The sequence below is a fragment of the Lactuca saligna genome, chromosome 1 (genome assembly GCF_052625555.1).
Source record: "Lactuca saligna cultivar CGN05327 chromosome 1, ASM5262555v1, whole genome shotgun sequence".
Taxonomy (NCBI): domain Eukaryota; kingdom Viridiplantae; phylum Streptophyta; class Magnoliopsida; order Asterales; family Asteraceae; genus Lactuca; species Lactuca saligna.
The window spans coordinates 21,177,077-21,198,145 of NC_136417.1; the positions used below are offsets into that span (position 1 = coordinate 21,177,077).

The 21,069-nt window shown below is 34.9% G+C and overlaps 1 protein-coding gene across 1 annotated transcript; it reads left to right on the forward strand.

The window, feature by feature from the left end:
- The first annotated feature begins 7,322 nt into the window (after positions 1-7,322).
- On the forward strand, positions 7,323-10,692 carry LOC145027535 (calmodulin-binding protein 60 A-like). The gene is made up of 7 exons (XM_078976915.1): positions 7,323-7,683; positions 7,782-7,857; positions 8,813-8,868; positions 8,937-9,403; positions 9,531-9,691; positions 9,817-10,015; positions 10,132-10,692. The coding sequence occupies exons 1-7, from the start codon at positions 7,412-7,414 to the stop codon at positions 10,551-10,553; spliced, it is 1,653 nt and encodes a 550-aa protein (XP_078833041.1). The 5' UTR covers positions 7,323-7,411; the 3' UTR covers positions 10,554-10,692.
- Positions 10,693-21,069: the final 10,377 nt, after the last annotated feature.

Sequence of the window (21,069 nt, forward strand, 5' to 3'; positions counted from 1 at the left end):
GCTCAATTTTCCTTTCTTCAGATTTTGGAACTTATTGTTGATTTCCAGAAGATCTTGCTCAGAGCAGTATTGCACTTTCAGTCGCACCACGAATTCTTCCCAAGACATCTTGCTAGCTTCCCCCTTAGGCATCGAACCAGCCAGTAACTTCCACCAGCTCAATACTCCAGATTTTAACAGAGGGATTGCAAAAGCGGTCTTCTGTCTGTTGCTACACTCGCAACTTTCAAACATTGTCTCCATTTTGGAGATCCAGTCCATGACTTGCACCGGTGTCGAGCTCCCAGAAAGACATGGTGGTTTGGATGCCATGAAATCCTTGTACTTGCATCCACGTCCATCATTTCCTCTATCCTGGTTGTTTTGGCGAACTATTGGTGGGTTGGCTTGACCAACGGTCCCACTGTAGTTTCCTCCTTCAGACTGCCCTCCATTTACTTCGGGCTCTTCAACTTGAATTGACAATTCCTCGCGATTCTGCCTGATCAGACGTCTGGTTTCTTCCATCTTATTATTCAACATTGCCTGGATCATCACTTGAACTCCGGCCATTGTCATTGGTTCAGGCACTGCTGCTACAACAGGTATTTGTTCAATTACTGGTATTTGATTCCTGTTTTCATTAGCATTTCCAACTCCACTCCTCATTCTCACCATTTTTGATCTATACACCGAATAAGGTGAAATTAGATCCTTAGTCACGATAGATATTCAAATCATCCTTATCACTCCGAAACATTTACATGTTAGTTCTAATATCGTAGACACACGCTTAGAATCCTAAACACATAAGGTTTCCGGATCCGGTCGGCAACAGACCATAGATCCGAACAATTAACATCATATATGGCAAACATATAACAATTAGCACATAATAGCATTTTAGGCAATTTTTCCTAAAATAAAATAGTGCTTGTGTCAATTTAGGTGTACTACCTAAAATATAATGGACACACTCAACTCACAATCATTGCTTAGCATTCTAAGTTTAAGTCTAGAAATAAATCCATATTCCTAGTTCGCTTAAACTAATGCTCTGATACCAACTGTGACATCCCCAATTTCACGGCCAGAAAAGACCGATTTGTTTATGCTTTTTTTTTTTTTCTTTAATAAAATCAGAGTGATTGTTTAAAGAAAACGGTTGCGGAATTTGTTCCCAAAATAAAATATGATAACCATTTATCAAAACATTTCTCGAAAAAAATGTATTTTCGTTAAATAATAAAAAACTCGGGATGTCATGTTCGTTACAGACCAAAAGCATAAACAATATAAAATAGACCATACAATAGTTATTCAACTAGTGATCTATAATCCAAAATCTCTCGTCAAGTCCACCAACTTATACCCTTGTTCCATTACCTGTAATGAAAAGAAAACTGAGTGGATCACGCTTGGGAGCCTGGTGAGCATATAAGATTTTCAACCCACAATAATATAATTATTATATGTAATCAGCAAACAATCAACCCAATTACCCATACCCATTATTTTCTTAAGGTTTTACCCTAAGAACCAACTACCCTTCATTCATTTATTCGTAAGGAATTTGGCACGAATTCCATTGCTGCCAAAGCTTATTTATCAAGTACTAAATCCATAGTTATCTGGCGCTAACTCCATAGTCACCAAAGTTCACTTAACAAGCGCTAACTCCATAGTCGCCAAGGCTTACTCAACAAGCGCTAACTCCATAGTCGCCAAAGTTTACTCAACGTGCGCTAAGTCCATAGTCGCCAAGGTTCATCAAATAGGCACGAAGTCACATCGTCGCCAAGGTTTATACAATAGGCGCTAACTCTATAGTCACCAACTATTCCATCTACCTATGTTCTACCCAACAATTTTGTAGATATAAATACTTACACAGTTTAAATCATTTAACACCTGTATAAAACTCCAATTTCCATGCCCATCTCAAATAGACAAATAACATATAAACACATAACACGTATTTCATAGAAAATATGTCGTATTTATGTATTAGAAGAAAGTAACTACACACTCACACATATAAACAACAATAAACTTAATACACTCGAACCATACTTGTATTATTATCGTGTTTATGAAAGGTAGTATACACTCACTTGATCAGAAGATGATCGGACAGCACTACGACTTGCAGAAGTAGTATTCTTCAGTAGATCTGGAAGATCTCCACAAAAATCGAACTTCTCGCGGGCAGAGCTTCGGCTCGGGAACCGTACTTCTCGGGATCTTCGGGATCTCGAGACTTGCTTCGGGGTTCGAGAATAATACCGGGTCTTCGGGGTATTTCTAGCACGCAAATCGATGTAAAACGGGAGAGAGAAGAGAGAAAATGAACAAACGAACCGGCTGCCCTCGCATCCTATTTATAGGAGGCTGGAGCCTCGGAGTACGCGGGGTGTACGCGTCCGAATTCGTCACTGCATGCGTCATCCGAAGAACTCGAGTGCGAAGGTCGTCATGCTTCGCTGTACGCGGGGCGTAATTCGGATGAGTCCGGTGACTCGCCTTCGGATAATACCGGGATTTAATAATTAAATTTAATTATTAATTAATTAATAGACTTCGAAAATTCATATCTTCTTCATACGAACTCCGTTTTCGACGTTCTTTATATCCACGCGTAGGTGAGACTACGCTCTTCAACTTTCGTTTAGACTCCGTCGGCTAATTTTGAATTTTATTTTTATTATTTATTTTTAATAGGTCGGGACAGAAAATTTCGTTATAAATTCATAACTTCTTCGTCCGACGTCCGTTCTTGCCTAACTTTTCGTCGTTTCGCTACTAACAACGAGATCTTCGATTCTCGTTTAGATTGCCAAAACTAAATATCACTCTAACGTAAATTCACTTTTTACGTCATTCAGCATTGTGCCGGTTCTATCGCGAAACTTTAACAAGTCATAACTTCTTCGTTATAACTCGGATTTTGGCGTTCCTTATATGCACGGAAACCTTGTAACATATACTACAACTTAGTTAGGTTTATTCATCCTAAATAATCTTCTATCAAAAAGTCATTTTTTTATGCTTATTGTCTCTAAATTGACTAACCCTGATCTACGGACGTTACAAATAGGGTGGGAGGCAGGTGCTCCGCCCCCTAATCTCCATTTAAAAATAAACTCAACTATGGTATATAGAAATAAGTAGCCATTAAATTGAAGCCCATATCAATTTTAGTAAAGTTGCGCCCCCTCCAATCTTTTTATGGTATATAAAAATAATAAGGCCATGAGCAAACTAAAAGCCCATATACATAGCTTCCATTTTTTTAATTGCCAAAAGTCTTGGTATCCGTTTTATTTAATTAAACGATGTGATTTTAAATACATAGCTTAGTGTTGGCTACATTTGCTAACACTTACAAATTACATGACACGATTTTCGTTCTCTGATCAACAAGAATTAAGAAAGTAAATTTTAATGCATAGTACACATTTAATTTTCTATAATTTGCAGTTAGTGATGTTATTATCAATGTTAATTTTGTTTCTTATATTCATAAGATAAACCATGAGTAAGAAAAGAACCAAGATGTTCATGAACCACATTTGCATATTGTTAGTAATAATACGAGAGAAGATATTCATAATAGATGTCCACAACCTAACTATTAATATGTGCTTATGATTATTTGACAACTTTTGAAGATTGATTCTTTAGATATTTATATAACTTCTATTTAGATGAACTTTTCTTTTTCGATTTAGTTTCTAATTATGACTCTATTATGTACATTACTCAAATATAAAATATATTAGACTATCTTATTACATGTAAGCCCCCTTATTCTAAATTCTTGTCTTCGCCCCTGACAACGTGACCAACGAATCATGGAGTTGACCAAGTTTGACTCAAGGGTATTTTAGGAAATCGATACCAATTTAGATTGGGAAATGTTTTGATCACTAGGAGTCGAGTAGTGCGGGTTGTCAGAGAAGAGATTCATTCAGACTATGTTTGGATTAAGATGTGAGTTTTCCTCACTATACTTATGAGTCGAAGGCACCAAGGCTGGCCTATTGGATTGATATCCTGGTTTTTACCGTATGTTGTTATGCCATAGTGATCTGTTAGATCTGTATCATGGTATATACGATGTTGCTATGCTGTAGTGATCTATTAAATCTGTATGAGCACTTGTATATGCTAGCTATTGATTGTTATGGTATATGTTGATATGTGATGGTGTATCGGGTTGTGGCGGTCCCGCTTTGTCCTGAAAGCCAAGATACCTAGGGCGGCCCGGATAGACTGAAGGCCTGCGAGACAGACCGGCCAGACAGTCGGCTGGTAACTAACTAGTCAGTCGTAGGTTCGAATCCTACTTGAAAAGCTTCCCTGGACTTTTTTGACTCTCTGCTTACTCCAGCCGTAAGTAAACCTCAATTTGTCCGGTAAACTACGAAAAGTCTTTTTCAAAACCTAGCATTAAGGACGTTACGACGATATATGAGAGGAATGGAGAAAAACAGAAGGCCCAAAGAGCTATCTAGATAGGTTGAAGGCCCAGTGATGCGATCCATTCATGTTGAAGGCTCTATATGCATGTTGTTGTTTGTTATGTTTATGTGGTGGTACTTTGGGTGAACTCACTAAACGTTGACTTACATTTTTAGTTTTGTTTCAGGTATTTCGAAGGATCGAGGCAAGGTGAAGACGTGACCGTACACATCATTGGTTTCATGTTGTTGATCTTGAGAGACTCTGATTTTTAATAATATTTTGGAAACAGTGGATTTGTAAACACTTCTTTTTAGTGAATTGGTTGTTTTGAAAAAGTTTAAATTTGTTATGATTTTTGAGACATTACACTCTTAAGTCATATTTGGATATGAACTTAAATCTTAAGAGTTTTGACTAGTGTCTATATCAAGTTGGTTTCATGTTGGTGTCTCAAAGGTTCCACACTCTCCATCAACTTCCAAGCCTCCTAAGATGACCCGAAGAACTATAAAGGTTGTTACTTATTCATCTTCTTCATTGGTGATTGTTTTCCTTCCAAACTTTACAAGAATATCCATGGTTGGTCATTAACTTGTTTTATGTTATTCAAAATCAAAGTCTACCATTGCTAAATCTTATGTTTTTTAAACTAATTTTTGAATAAAACCCCAACACAATTGATATGGTATAATCGTCACCGTTATGTGGATTTTTGACATTTGTAAATCACATTCTACATACAAATTGCAAATGAGTTGCTTCATGCATGAAAGTTACATTATTTGGTCCCTTAAATAATTTCTTTTTATAACTTTTATTTTTATTAGTTGCAAACAAGTTTTCCGCCACAATTCACAGGATTACTTAAATACTAGTTATTTACAGTTATGATAAAGCTTGTAAATATTTCACTATGCAAACTATAGTTTTGTATGTTATGTATTTCGTGACACCTGTGTGATTGAAATGATAAAAGAAAAGTGGTTCTCAAGAATACATAAAATATCTTTGCGTAAGAGTCTTGTAGATAGGGTTTAAAACGAAAGGTCCTATTACGACATAAAAAAGCACTATCGAGATGATACCCTTTCACAAATTAAGTAGCGACCTAAGCTACCATATCAAGTTGATTGGTTCTTATTGGGATGGTGATGTCGAATGGAGGCGGTAAATAGCTACATTAACAACAATTGACGAATGTAAGAAGCTACAACAATGACGATAGGTAGTCGTAAGTGGTGTGGTATATAACCACAAACTTAAAGTACTTATGGAATAACGGATCGGGATGGCCCGATAGCTTTCGCATTTGAACGTTATCATGCATGAAATATGATTATAGTACAATCTTCATCAAATGTTTTGATATTGCGAAGTGTGTGAACCAATGTAGCTCATAAGACAATTTTTGTCTTACACATTTTGTTTATTGTCATGTGTCCCTGGTTTAGGTACGAGGGGGCTGAAAGATGATAGTTTGCAAAAGTAGAAATTTGGAAGATTAAAATATCGACGTAGTTTCTTTTATAAATGTAATGCTTTGCTATAATTTGTTTTGATATTAAGTTGTAATACACAATGTTGATTTATGTTTTGAAACAAAAAATGATTTTCTTTTTGTTGTACCATATTTTGCTAAATATGACTTTAAGTTATAAAATGTTCTAAAATCCATAATTTTTTTAAGTCTAGTATAGTGGGGTGTACATACAATACACCATAAACCCTATACTCTAAGAAACTCAGATATAGTCCATAGAACAGTTATGGATTGACCGACCGTAAGTGTGGCTTTCTTAGGTGTCTTGGTAGGTGTACTAGGTCTAGGTTCCACACAAGTAAAACAAAAACGATTAACATACCGATCTTTTAGATTCTTTCCCAATAAGGGGGTCTTTTTTTAAACTCATTCTTTGAATATTTGTGGCATATATCAGCCAAAAGGAAAGGAAATACATGTTAAATACAACATAGTTAAAAATATAAAAAACATCTCTAAAATATAACTCAAAATGCTACATTTTTAGGGTATATTTGGTTAAAAAAATGGCTTATTGTGTTAACCCATGAAATATAACAAACATATAACAAAAAACTCTTTATTTTTTTAAGAGCGACAAACAGACATACACTATATTCTACTCATAAGCTACATATATTGTACACAACATGACTTAATCCCAACATAAGGTTACGAGGCATCTTTCACCAACACTAATTCAACATAGAAACAACTATGATCTTAGTTTTGATTAGAATTGTTTAAAAGTAGTATTTCAGAATGAAAAATCCAAAAAAGACTTCGGAAATGAAAAAAAAAAAAAATATTACGAATTTAAAATTTTCACCAAAAACAAAGTATATTTGGATATAAAGACATGATCTGTGGTTTACTTGAAAAAACAATATACTAACATATAGGAAACAAAGGTTAAGACGTAAATACAAAAATAAATACAATGTTTGAAATCCGAGATGCACTCATTTCGAACGTACTAATCATTTCTAAAAATTAGAACTAATAACAGGCTTCACACATTAGTAAAGCTTTTTATGGAGTTTTTTTTTTTTTAATGAAAAAGTTTAAAGTTAAAAACTTATAAAATATTCCACATTAAAAGAGCTTTTTCAAATTGATTGTATAAGACGTCTAAACAAGTTGTTAATTTGTAAATTGTTAAAAACACATGGACCCATATAATAATTAAAATATTTAAAAAAATATTAAAAAAGCTTTCATATAATAATAATAATTAAAAAAAAAAAAAAAAAAAAAAACTATGTTTATAGCTTTTTCATATTTCAAAAAGCTTTTTCAACACGGTTGGGAAGGAGGGGGAGAAGGAGGAGCTGTCGACTTTAGTCTTTAGTTGGGAAGGAGGAGGGGGAGAAGGAGGAGGGGCAGTTGGAGTTCTACTTTTCAACACGGTTTGAGAGTGTACACAACCACATCATCTCCGTTGGGATGCCCAAAATTTCCAAGAAGCAGCAGCGAAAGTACAGAGCCTTGTCACCATATCATGTTGTAATTATTATTATACTCACTCGCAATCAGTTCGAGAATCAGAGAAATAGATTTGATAGTTGCAGTCGTTTGTGTCTGTTTTACTTTCTCGATAAATTCAAAATGTCGCATGTTAATCAATCACAGATTTGCACCTTGCAAATCGTCGGATCTCCAAAAACGAACAACTTCGGAGATGATGATGCCTTAATGAGATTCGCTCCTCACAGAGAGTAGGATTCCATCTTTTCTTTATGCTTTTCAATTAGATCTTACTTCTTTTTGCAAATTTGATTTCAGTATATCCATTCTATCTGTCGTCTGTTCACAGGGATGAATGGAAGAAAATGTTGACCAGTATTCCACATCAACTGCGGCCTCGATTCGACCAATGGTTACGAATAGTAGTGAGTGCATTACATTACGAATTTGTATTTCGTCTGTATTGCAAGGTTTATCAACAGGGAATTCTTCACTTAAAAAAACGATATTAATCTTAAACCTTCATTAATCTGTAAAATTACTTTAAAGTAGATCGCGATTCAACCGCTTAAATGTAAGTACTGTATTCCTGCTCTTGTTCCATAACTTGATTGATTTTGGAGTGGAAAGTAAAGCTAGGTTTGAATCATTTTCAACATGCGTTTTAGGAATAGAATTTCTGTAAGAAGATACAAGCAGCAACTTTGATCTAATCACACAGGTGCCAAGATAGTTTCTTTGATCTATAGCTATTCCTTTATACACCAAATCGTGTAGAGATACCTGGTACTTGAAGATCACCAAAGGCCAAGATGCTTATGTTAGATGTAGACCTCCTTCAAGGAGATGTTTGGGCATACTACATGCCCAAGAAAACCATGTGCAATTCTTACATGGTGACATTTTTTTATAGTAGTTTTCCCTAATCTTCACAGCCCTTACAACTTAAGTAAGTTGTATTTTTCAATAATTAAAAGTATCTAATTTATTCCAATTGTGTTCTGGATTTGAAACTAATCTTGGTAGCTCCTGCAAGGCTGGCAACTTCGGTAAGTCATGTTTTATAGTACTTAAAGTATGGGATTTTGGTTTCGTAGTAATCTATGTTGTAGGGGTGTTGTGGGTTTTGGATGATCTGGAATGAGGATAGTAATCAACAGTGGTGGTTGAGTATGACTGGATGAACCATATCTTACCAAATTCTGGCTAATCATCCACCCATTCTCCCAAAATTTGGGGGAATTAAACTCATTCCCTAATCACTAACTCCTTCTACCTTCCATTCTCTATCTTTAACCCCTACAAACTGGAAAAACCCTACTTTTAACTATTGTGTTCAAATTGAAAAGTTACAAAGTAAACTGTTTCATGTACTTTCAGGTGAAAGAGGCAATTGAATTGTCACATAAAAACCAGGATCCAACTAGCATGCAAAGGTAAGCACCTATACATTACACCTTGTAGCCATTCGTTGATTAACTCATTTGCTTCTTCGACCTAACAGGGAAGACAAATCTGAATCAAGAAGCTTAGAATTAAGGTTCTCAAACAGCATCATTCCCACTTTATTCACTGGCGACCACATACAAGCAATCGGAGGTGTCCCTTTGGGAGTAACTTTAGTTGAAAGTCGAACCAAGGAAGCAGTGAAGACAGGGCCTGAAGCCTCAGGAAAAGTTGAAATAATAGTTCTTGAAGCAGAGGTTGATGATGTCACAGGAGAAGATGTGAGAAATAACAGCATACTTGTTAGGCATATCGAAGGAAGTAGATCTATTCGTGTGGAAAATATATTCCTGAATCTAATTCAAGGCACTGCTATTTTGCCCATGGTTTCTTTCGCATGTAATCGCAAGTGGATGAAGAATTCCAAACTTAGACTGGGAGCAAAGTTTGTGAATAATTGCAATGGTGTTCGAGTCAAAGAAGCAAAGTCAGGGTCCTTTCTTCTCAAAGATCGTCGCACTAAAGGTGAGAAACGATATAAGTTTTCTTTATTTTCTGTCTTTTCTAGATTCAGTGCTTTATTTTCATTGATGATACTATTTCACAGTTCATGTATGGGATATTATAATTATTAATGAGAATTATTGTGCAGCATGCACGAAGCATTATATCCCATCTCTACATGATAAGATATGGCGATTACGTAAGGTTGATAGACACGGTTGTTTGGCTAAAAATATGGAACAGGCAGAAGTTATAACTGTGGGAGATTTTCTTGTTCATTTATTTCGACAAACTCAACATCTCAAGGAGGTATATATATATTTCTTTTCTTTTTGCAATATTTATCTACCCCCTCAATTCTAGTAATTCCTTATCTTTTTGCTGCTTAACGTATAACGTTACAGTATGTATAATATATGTTGGGATATTTCTAGATATTTGATCATTCAAATCACGCAAAAAGTTGGACGATTACAGTGGAGCATGCTCGAGAATGTCCTGCTAAACTGCAGTACTGTTCTAGTTTTGACCCAAAAACTAGGGTTTTCTTCAATGTCTCTGGTGAAGTGTTGGGATTATTCCAGGACAAGAGTTTTCTTTCTAGTGATAAACTCACACAGAACCAAAAGGCATGTTTGTTTTTTCCATCATCAAAATCCAAACACTAGAATCATTTTTTCTTTATATATAATAATTTTTGTTGCTTTCAAAATAATACATGGTTCGTGTTGATATGTGGTATCAGGAAGTAGCCAAGAATTTGGTAATTTCAGCATTTGAGAACTGGGGGGATGTAATCGATGTTGAGCAGGAGGGAAAATTTGTTCCAAAAACTGAACCTGTTACTCTCCGCACCTTTGGCAAGAACATATTCCTGGATGATCTTGACTTAAACATTGATGAAACTTGTTTATTTGGTAACATGGTATCTGATGGGAAATGTCCAGACCTAGAATTACTACCTGAATCTTTAAGGAGAAAGTCTAATGAGATCTATAATGGGTTTGAGAGCCTTTGCATTTCCAATCGGAGTAAACTAGAGGGTGATCAGAGAAATAGATTGTGTAATAGATTGAAGATCCTGTTTTGTGTTGTAACCTTCAAAATAAGATCCTTCCCTGAAAACGGTTTAGATGATATTCATGCTCATAAGAAACCAAGATTGTCATAGGGAGTTGTGTGTATAGACTATAGACTACAGTTGCTGCCCGTTTAAGAATGTGTGCAGTTATACTACAGAATAGCTGATATATAGATGACTAATGTATACGTCTTTCAAAGTTTTATAGATGACTAATGTATTTTTTCCATTTCTTTTTGTGCCACTAAAAAAATTAAATTACCTCTTCTTATTCCCCAATCCAAAATGAAACGAATTTTATTGCTAAAATTTGATGTTTCCTCCACTTCTTATACCCTAATTGATCGCGTTTAGCAGCACACAACATCATACATTCAGCCAACGACAGTTTGTCAAGTTGAAACAGCTGATTTCATTAGATCATTATCCAGATTACGATTAGCAAACTCAAAATCAAAACCAACTAGAGGAGAATCAAAGCTCCTTATTGCGTTATCGCTCTTCTTCGAGCTCCTTCTTTTCGAATCTACACGATAAGAACGGAGAAGAGGAGTTTCTGGATCCTGTCAATGCCGCCTCGAATCACAAGCCGGAGGAATGTTTCTTCAATCAACAAACGAAATTTGAATATGATTCACATGAGTTCCTTGAGTAGACTATGCGTCGCCATCCTCAACGCATATGAAATAGGAAAGCAGAGAAACGTCAATTCAAAACCATGATCTTCCGCCACCATCAACGGCTATGATACATGATTTCGGTTCATGGCGATGCCTAACTCTCGTTTACCCACTTAAATTTCCAAAAGGTTTTGTGAATCGACTATTTTCTACTTCTGATGGCTTGCAGACTCGTAGATTCTAGTTTCCCTTTGAAGGTAAAATGCATTTTATTAATATTTGAAGTTAAATTTGTTCATTTTAGTCATTGTTTAATGTTCCTTGGTTAATTTTTGTTTTAGGATCCCCAGTAAAAATGAATTTATAGACATAGATTTGTGTCGCTGTATCCAAGTATGAATCCATACTCTCGTTGTTTAATTTGGAGATTTAGTGTTATATTATCTCAATTTACATTATATGTTTGTATAAAGATATGCTCTTATAAAACAACCATTAAAATATTTTTATTAGAATTGGTTATTTTTCCAATATTAGGATGTTATGGCTTTCTGGTTATAGATATGTACTCCTCTATATGGTAAACAAGCCTGTATATTGTTTCTTTGGTCTCAAACATAATTGATGAATGAAGGTTATACCTCGTAGAGTGCTCTGTAGACCTACAATGGCAGAATCCTAATGGATGCACAAAGAAAGCCGATGAACTATGGAAACATGCAACAAATAATTATGAACTGGTCATTAAACTAAACTGGAACAGTCTACATGTAACTTTTATAAAGAAAAATATGTAGCTTTATTTTATTTATAAATTCACTTCTTCTTGTTTATGACTTTGTGATGAAATTAAGTTATAGCTCTTAACTACTAGGGACTTGCATTACAGGTGCTTCATTTAACACTTTTTAATATAGTCCCTAAAATTTTATATTGTTGTATACTTTTATTTATGTATATTGATTAACATCAACAATAGATGTTACAGGAATTAGGTGGAACTGTTCCTACCCATGCCCATGAAAAACAGACAATAGTGAGAAGTGCAATTAGTATTCACAGTGAGATATATATGTAAATATTATTAAAATATCACATTCTTCTTATAAGTTTTCACAATGAATGACTGATTATTTACCACATTTGTTAACTACGAAGTTTCGTGCAACAATACAGTTGCAATTTGACTTCTATAGAGCAATTTACAACCTTGGCAATGTTCTGGTCAATTTATGCAATCTTTTTCTCAATATAATAACATTGTATACTATTCAGGAAATTTGGTATTTTTGTCAAGAATAATATTTTTTTCTTGTAGTATGGATTTATAGAAGACACATCAAGAACAAGTAATAACAGTTGTTGGAAATGAGATTCCTTTCAATTGATTATACAGTCAATCTGCTATCTGTATAGCTGTTGTTCATGTATTGAAACCAAATTACTCAGTTAATACATATTCTTCTACAAGGCACTGATTACACCACTGCCTTGTAGCTTGTGTAGAAAATGGTAAATATTATTCATTAATTTACATAAAAAGATTGGTATTCAATTTTTTACTTTGTTTTGCAGCTTCCTTTAACCTTTTTTTATAGATGGATATTTTACATCCTCGTCAATGGGAAATCCACACTATGATTGGAAAAGATTTAACTTTGTTTTGAAACGTGAAGCGCTTCAACATGTATATGATTCTTTTGTTGTTGTTAAGTGTCGTTTTTGGTTCATGTAACGATTTTTACTTTCCAATTATTTTAGATTCATGATGATTAAAAAAATATATTTGAAGATAGAAAAAGTATCCAAGTTGAAATTCTGCAAAGAATGCTCAGACTTAACTTTCTCATCAGGTCCTTCATTCTCCATTTATACAATTCATGGATCATTTTTATTAGTACTTCCCATCTTCTCTCTTTCTAATTTTAATTAACAATTAAATTTTTTAATTAATTAATTTATTACTTGATCTTTTTTTCTTTCTTTTTTCTCATCATATTGCAGACACACATGAGTACATGGACATGCGGCTTAATATTATTCGCCTAGTCTCCACAATTTTCGCACGTGGTAGAATTTTATTTGTAACACCCATAAAAATTAGGCCAAATTTAAACTTTTTAAAACATTTAAAAGCCCTTAGTTATTACCAATTTATTTTCAAAACAATTCAATATCACAGTATCCCAGAAACATAGTCATAAAAGGTGAGGAGTTGTACGATCACGCTTTTGCCTTCCTGCGATTATCCGATGTACCTGAAACAATAAACTGAAACTATAAGCCCGAGGTTTAGTGAGTTCCCCCAAAATACCGATACACATACAATCCACATAACCATGTTAGCAATATCATAACATAACAAACTAAACAGCATGCAACGGGCCCATAGTTTTACAGACTGGATTACCCATGGGCCCACTGTGTGAGTCTGGATTGCCTTCCGGGCCCACAGCTCACATCTGGATTGCAACCGAACCCACAATACGAGTCTCCTTTAGCCCGTAATTGGAATGCTCCATTGACTTGATTACCCATGAGCCCATAGTGTGAGTCTGGATTGCAACTGAGCCCATAGTACGAGTCTCCCTTAGCCCGTAACTGGAATGCTCCATTGACTTGATTACCCCTGGGCCCACAGTGTGAGTCTAGATTTCCTTCCGGGCCCACAGTTCACATCTAGATTGCCATCGAGCCCACTGTATAAGTCTCCCTTAACCCGTAACTGGAATGCTCCTGGGTTTGTTGGTTACCACACGGAGTAGTATCACTTCAACCCATCCCACATAACATATCAACATATAACATAACTACTGAGCATGCAGATAATCATATAATAACACATGTAGTCCTATAGATCTACCTAACTGGCATAACCACTAGCATACAACACTAACTTCATACTCAACATACTAACACTTCTAGGATATATAACATATCCAATGGGCCAGCCTTGGTGCCTTAGACCCCTTAGTATAGTGAGGTAACTCACCTGGCACTGCTGAAGTCCTGCGGATAAAACTCTAGCTGTTGGTTGACAAATTCCTGAACTGCCCACATCAAACAATACCCAATTAATAATTGGGTTCCAAGCCTAAGGTCCAACTCATAGTACAAAAGCCCAATAGTCCAGTAATGGGCCAAAGCCCAACATATGACCTAATTTTCCAAATTAGGCCTAGACCTGTACATGGTCTTTCTTTAAGGCCTATCCAATTATTCTCATCCAATTCTCATGGCTCAATATCACATAATCATAAAGACCCAATTATGGCCCATCTATGGCCTAATTTTCCAAATTGGGCCCAAGTCCTCACATGGGCCTTATCCTAAAGCCTATTTAATTATTTTGATCCATTAACTTGTTCTTGGATTGCCCAATCGCTAAAGCCCAATAGGAAGGTCCAACTCAAGGCCCGAGTAAGATTAGGGCTTTCACATGAAATGATGATTAGGGTTAAGTGTTTCTTACTTAACCCATTAATGACTTAATCCATTAAGTCCATTATTTCCTTAAGTTAGTTTGCAAATGATTATTATTTAATATTTCAAGTTTATTGAATAATTCCCATGTGTGTGTCCCGATCAATTTCCACAAGTTAGGGTTTTATGCCCTTAGGTTTTTTTCCAAACCCCAATTAGGGTTTTCCAACCCAATACTAGTTCATTAGTTCATTGGTTGGGATTTTAGGCCACATTGGGCCTTATTGCCCCATTAGGGTTCCATTGGGCCCACTAGTGTTTCTTGATGGGTTTTGGTCATAAGACATCCTATGTGCTCATACAAACCCTAATGCTTGGATCTAGGTTTCTCTATTGTACATGCTTTAAATCCAAAACTATAAACCCTAATTCTAGCATGCAAGTAATCATATTAACATAAGAATGAGTTTATAATGTTACCTTGATTGTTATGTAGCAATAACAATCCCAATCCCACCTTGAATTGACTTTGGAATGCTTAGAGTCACAAGTGTCACTCCTCTAATGGCTTACAAACACCAAGAGCAAATGGAGAAGGTATAAAAAGAGAGGAGAGAGGTTAGAATTCATCCATAGGACTCCTTGGGAAGGGATACATGAATTCATGAGCCAAGGGGTGTTTATATAGGTGTAGAGATAAGGTTTCAGTCATTATCCTTATCTAGTTGCTTATCCACAAAGCAACCCATAAGATAATCCTTGAATCCTTATCATAGTCGAATTCTAAGGCCTTATCACCTCAAATTCGTTCACCATATATTTAAGATAATCCTTACCTTATTTTGTAACTATCACATAATTACAAATCAGCCCCTCTAGTTTAATTAATTACACTTGATCACAAAATTAATTCCTAATTAATTATTGACCAATATTAATTAAACAAATATAATTTCTCCTTTAATATATTATTCTTATAAAATATTAATAAATCATAATAACCTCTCTCTCTATTTATTTCTCTAATCAAGTTGCTTTGGTGAAGGCAACCCAAAAGGACCATGCACCATCGGGTCAAGTACATACCAAAATAGTTATGGACTTAGACACTAATCCAACAGTCTCCCACTTGGATAAGTCTAACAACTATTCTGCGTATGACTTCGGATCCTGATCTGCAATCGTAGCTTTCCAAAGCCGCTTTCAACTCTGATCCTATCAGATACGCGTGTCCTTAGATAATGGATCATATATTCCTCCATTCTAGATATCATATGAGATATGATTTTAAATCATTCTCTTTGTACTATATCTCGATTTCCGATTTATGACGACAGACTAATTGAACAAATCAAATTAGCCCTAGCCCGGCCGAGCATTTACGTTTGTCATCACTAAACCATCGAGGGGCCCAAAAGATATCGCTTTTATTCTTTGAATAAAAGGAACGGATAAACTTTGATACAATGCTTGCTTGCACTCACTCACCGAATCACACACAACAATATGTTTTATAACACCAAGTTACTGGTGCGTTTACATATTATCAATGTGCAACCGATTTGCAAGATACAACTCACACATCTCAGTTTCAAGAATATAAGATGTTATCGTCTCACCAATCACTTATAATTCATGGAGTGATCCAAGTGAGCGTGGGTTTAATCCAATGCTCAAATCATATTCATAAGCACTCATGAACGTTGCAGCAAACATTTGCTTATGTCTAATACTCTTTTAGACAATCCACACACCAATTCACGACAGTCTTCATTCATACCTACTTCCAACATATGAACGACTGTGGCCCGTTCGAATAATTCGATTATTCTTAATAAACTCAATTATTCTGGAAGTCAAAACATGCAAGGTGAAACACAAGAATAATACTAATCCCTTATGGCCTCAAACCTTTGAGTATAAATAAATCTCCTTTTATTTATCACCATATCGATTACTCATTATTTGTCGTTTCGGGTAATCAACTTCTTACTTGAATTATAACACTTGTAAAATAGATCAAATTGAACACATTTCCAATCATTCTCATTTCACAACTCCAAATCCTTTTTCATAAGTGTGAGAATATCAAATTCTTGCTACTTATAGAATATGCCAGATTCTAACACTTTATGCAACGATCCTTTCGTAATGTCACTGCATCAAAGTCACAAAAACTATGGCCAATGATATTACAAAACCTTCTATCGGAAATTGTTACAAGAAAATTCCTTAGATATGATGTCTCTCACTTAAAGTACATTCCTTTGAACATCCTTTTGCATAAAAGTTTCTAATCTAGTCGTAGATTTTTCAATATTTACTTCCCAATATGGACATGCTTCCATATTTTCCATATGACAACTTATTCTTAATAGAATCTTATCTATTCATAATAATGTCAATATGGTCCATTCAATACCATGCTTCCAACTACTCACAAGCAACCAATCCTCGTCGAACTTTGGATTGTTCTTTGATAGTTGTTTAATTATTTTAGTCAAAACCGATTCTAGTCCCTTTTCCCTCTAAATGCGCTAGACATTTGGAAAATTTAAGAATGGTCAAACATTAAAGCATTTGCAATCGATCCTATACCCGAAGCGTATGGGACACGACACATAATGTTTTATTTGCTATGTTCTCAAAATTCGAATTGTGAAGAGGAATGCCGTAATCATAATCGAAATTTTAAGAACACACAATGTACCTTTGACTAAATTTATTAACATTCCACAACCTAATCCTTTAGATTTGAAATGAAGCATAATATTCTCTCCCTTAATTATAGCAAAACAACTTTATAACCCTTACTACTTTGCAAGGTTTAACTCTTGTTTTCTATAATTAATATTGCCAACTTTGCAATACGTGCCTTAATAATCATACAATCATAACATTTATGCTCCCACTATCATGATGATTATTGTAAAACATAACACTTATGCTCCCACTAGCTTCGACATGTATTCATAAACATCTTAACTTTCAGAAAGACAATACCTATTGAATTTCTTAAGTCCATGTTTCTAATACTTAGTGCTTTGATAATATTTTATCAAGGCTTCTTGAACTTATACACCTTTGCCTTAGATAGTTCATATGTGTGTCTTAACAATTAAGACTAATTGCCAAACCTCACAATTCAAATTATGGAAAGGGATACCATAACCATGATCGAATTCGAGAATGCAATTTTACAATCACTATCTTCTTAAAATCTTTCTTAGTGAAAGCATTTCCTCACAATCATTTTCATGAAGGAGGAAATCTTATGACACTTAGATTTAAATGGTGTATTTGTTCCTATCCATGTGAATTTGTTAAAACCAAAGTTTACGACAATTCAAACTCATATGGACCGAGCCTTTTTTAATCTTGATTTCTTGCCTTATGGTAGCACAGCTGCCCACCACGTCTTCCAAGTAGTTAAGCAGCTCACATTTTCCTATCAATGTACCTTTCATTTATTAAGGTGCCTTGCCTTTTATGCGTTCAAGATGAGAACTCATAGGACTCACATGCATAATTAAATCAATTGGAACAATACAGAATCAAAATATTGTCAACACGATAGGTTGTAAACCTCAACTCGTGTGCTAGTGATGATCGATAAGGTTTATTTGATTTGTTCTTGAAACCTTTCAAGACCATTAAGACTCCCACTGACTCCTTGACATATAAGATTCTCTTGTCAATAAACATTTGTTGACAACCAAATATTCAAGAGTTAGTGTAGCTTTTATCAAAACACTTCATAAATTGGTCCTAGTTGGCCTTTGTCTTCTCCAAGACATCACAACTTTCCACATTTGATGAATGTTATAAACCTTCTTAATACTTGTCACTCATTGTCACAATCTTAACTTTAAGACTTGTTATTGGAACGAAGTATTATAGACTTCTTGATTTAACCATTTCTTCAATCCTTGATTCCTCTTCTTAAACATACAATTGTACTAAGACTTACTTAGAAGATCAATTGAGATATGGTTCTTAATCATTAAGACCCATTATAAAGCATAAAAGCTACTCTCCCTTCTTCTTAGAATGGAGAAACTTTTATCTTTCAGCCTACTTGATTTTTCTTATTCATTCTACTATTGATCTAAACCCTTTAATCAATTCAGAATTACACTTAATCTTGTATATTTACTAAGCCTTTAGTAAATCATGACAAATATCTTTGTTACTCTTATGGTGAACTTGATCAACACACAACTTGTGTACTCAATCCCCTAATCCTTCACTTGACACTTTGTCAATGAATTAGTCTAATTTTCAAATATGAAATTTCTCATTCATCGTGCAACCAAGTTGCGTGATTCCAAATTTCAGTCCAATTGAAACATTGGGTGATGAGAAACTCTCCCTATTTGGTAAATTCTTGACATTTCCATAAATAACATAACTAAGAATCATATCCATTTGTTGTAGAAATATGCAAACATCAATTTTCATAATGATTTCATTGTATGGAAGTAAACAAATAAATAAGTCAAAATTTATTTTATTTATAAAAGCAGTGGAAAAACATTTGTCCTTACAATGCAAAATCTATTGAAAACTATGTAAAAGGAAAATTTCTATCATAACTATCTAAGCTCAAAATCCAATCTTCAAGTCCATGCGATCGAGATCCATCTCTTGTTATTAGATTCATCTTGCTCTCTTATCAAGCTTCCTTTCTTTTCACCGATCCTGCAAAACATTCAAATGCAATCTTATCACATCCTGTATTAAGAATCAATGAATAGGAACTTAACGGAGTTAGATAGTGGATTTTACCTGAAGCGTAGTCATACTTTTGACTCTCCCATCTCTTAGATCTCTTAGGTAAATAGGGCAACTTCATCTCCAATGCCCCTTCTCTTGGCAATAAAAGCAAATTGACTCTTTAGGAACAACACATGGAACTACTTCAAACATCGCCTTTCTCTTATGATCAAACTTTTCGATCATTGCATGTCTTTCATTGCCATTGTCTATATCTATAGAGGTATTGAAGGCAGATTCACCAATCAACTTTGCTTTTCTATTGCGCCAAACCATTGTTGATTCAGCAGCAATAAGCATATAGGTGAGATCAATAAGGGTCACGTCGTGGTTCATCATATAGTACTCTCTTACGAACTCACTATACAAGTTAGGAAGTGACTGAAGAACCCAATCAACAGCCATCTCTTCACCGACAACGGATCCCATCATTCTTTATGTTCACTTGCCAAAAGGGCTTGAGTGATCTTGAACTTTTCAAGCCTTTGAACTTGTGGGTTAGGGAGAATAATTGGAGGAGGAGGAGGAAGTGAAGCATGATTTCTTGTTCCTTGATCGAATCGTGGAATATCATCTTCATGTGGAATGCTTGTTCCACGGGATTTGGGAAGACCATAGTTGTCAAACTTTGACATCTACAAAACGGGAGAAAACAAATTCAAGTTAGTTGATAGATTGAGTCCTTAGTAAATCACCCAAATGAAATACTAAGGCTAGGACCCAACACAATATTCTACAACTCGGGAGAGGGATGCCGTAACCCTAATTGCAGAATATTTGAAGGTAAGTGAATGACGATTCACTAATTTCTACCACGAAAAACGAAAAAGAAATTTAAGTTTTAAATCTATGAAAACTCCTAGATCCTTTGAGATTCATTGAACTTTCAATGGCATGTTTAAATCTCGATATGCCCCTCTTGTTTGTGACTGGGATGCCGAGGATCACAAAGCGGGTGTTAATAACCATGCAAACTACATGGTGCCCTCACATGTTACAGTCACCTATTCGATGTGCCGGTAAACCACACACGCTCCACCGAACTATGAAAAACATTGAGTCACCATTTGCTACCTTTGCTTAGAACCATTTAGTGTGCCGGTAAACCACACACGCTCCACTAACGTCTTCGTAATGGCACAAAGTGTAATTTCATGGAATTGCATCAATTCACTTTTGCCTAAGTAACTAAGATTGGGAATTAGAAAAACATTTAGTTACTTTGTATTTCATTATACTTATAATAGAAGGTTTCGTCCTATCCTACCCGTTCGGCTAACGACCCTCCACTAGTCAAGAGTGCGGTGGGTAAGAGTGAATACCCATTCAATCGCCATTTTATAGGCAATTTCCTTAAACACCCCTTATAGACCAGCTTCGTGAATGAGGCCTACTAACGGTAAGACTGACTTTTACTCATACATATATATAATGTTAGACTTTTAATGTTATATATAGTATAGGGTGCATTTTATACTTTTAAAATACTATGTGGTTAACTTTAACAATTATACTTTTAATTCAATTAAATGGTTAACCTAAACTTTTATGGTTTTATTAAATCTCTTTTAATTATACTCCTTAATTAATTAATAAAACCATAAGGGTGTATTTGAACTTTTCAAAACATTACTAGGGTTTTAGAATTTAACATTCCTAATTAACTTTTAACCAACTTTTAAATTCCAAAACTTGAGGGCAAGTTTTGAAACCTTTTTCAAAACATTAGGGTTTTAACTATTTAAATTTCAAAACTTCAAAACTTTTGGGTTCAAATTTAAACTATA

Coding starts and splice junctions, on each gene's coding strand:
- LOC145027535 (XM_078976915.1), top strand. CDS start 7,412: ATGCCCAAAATTTCCAAGAAGCAGCAGCGAAAGTACAGAGCCTTGTCA. Junction 9,404..9,530: donor CAAAGATCGTCGCACTAAAG/GTGAGAAACGAT, acceptor ATTATTGTGCAG/CATGCACGAAGCATTATATC. Junction 10,016..10,131: donor CACACAGAACCAAAAGGCAT/GTTTGTTTTTTC, acceptor GGTATCAGGAAG/TAGCCAAGAATTTGGTAATT.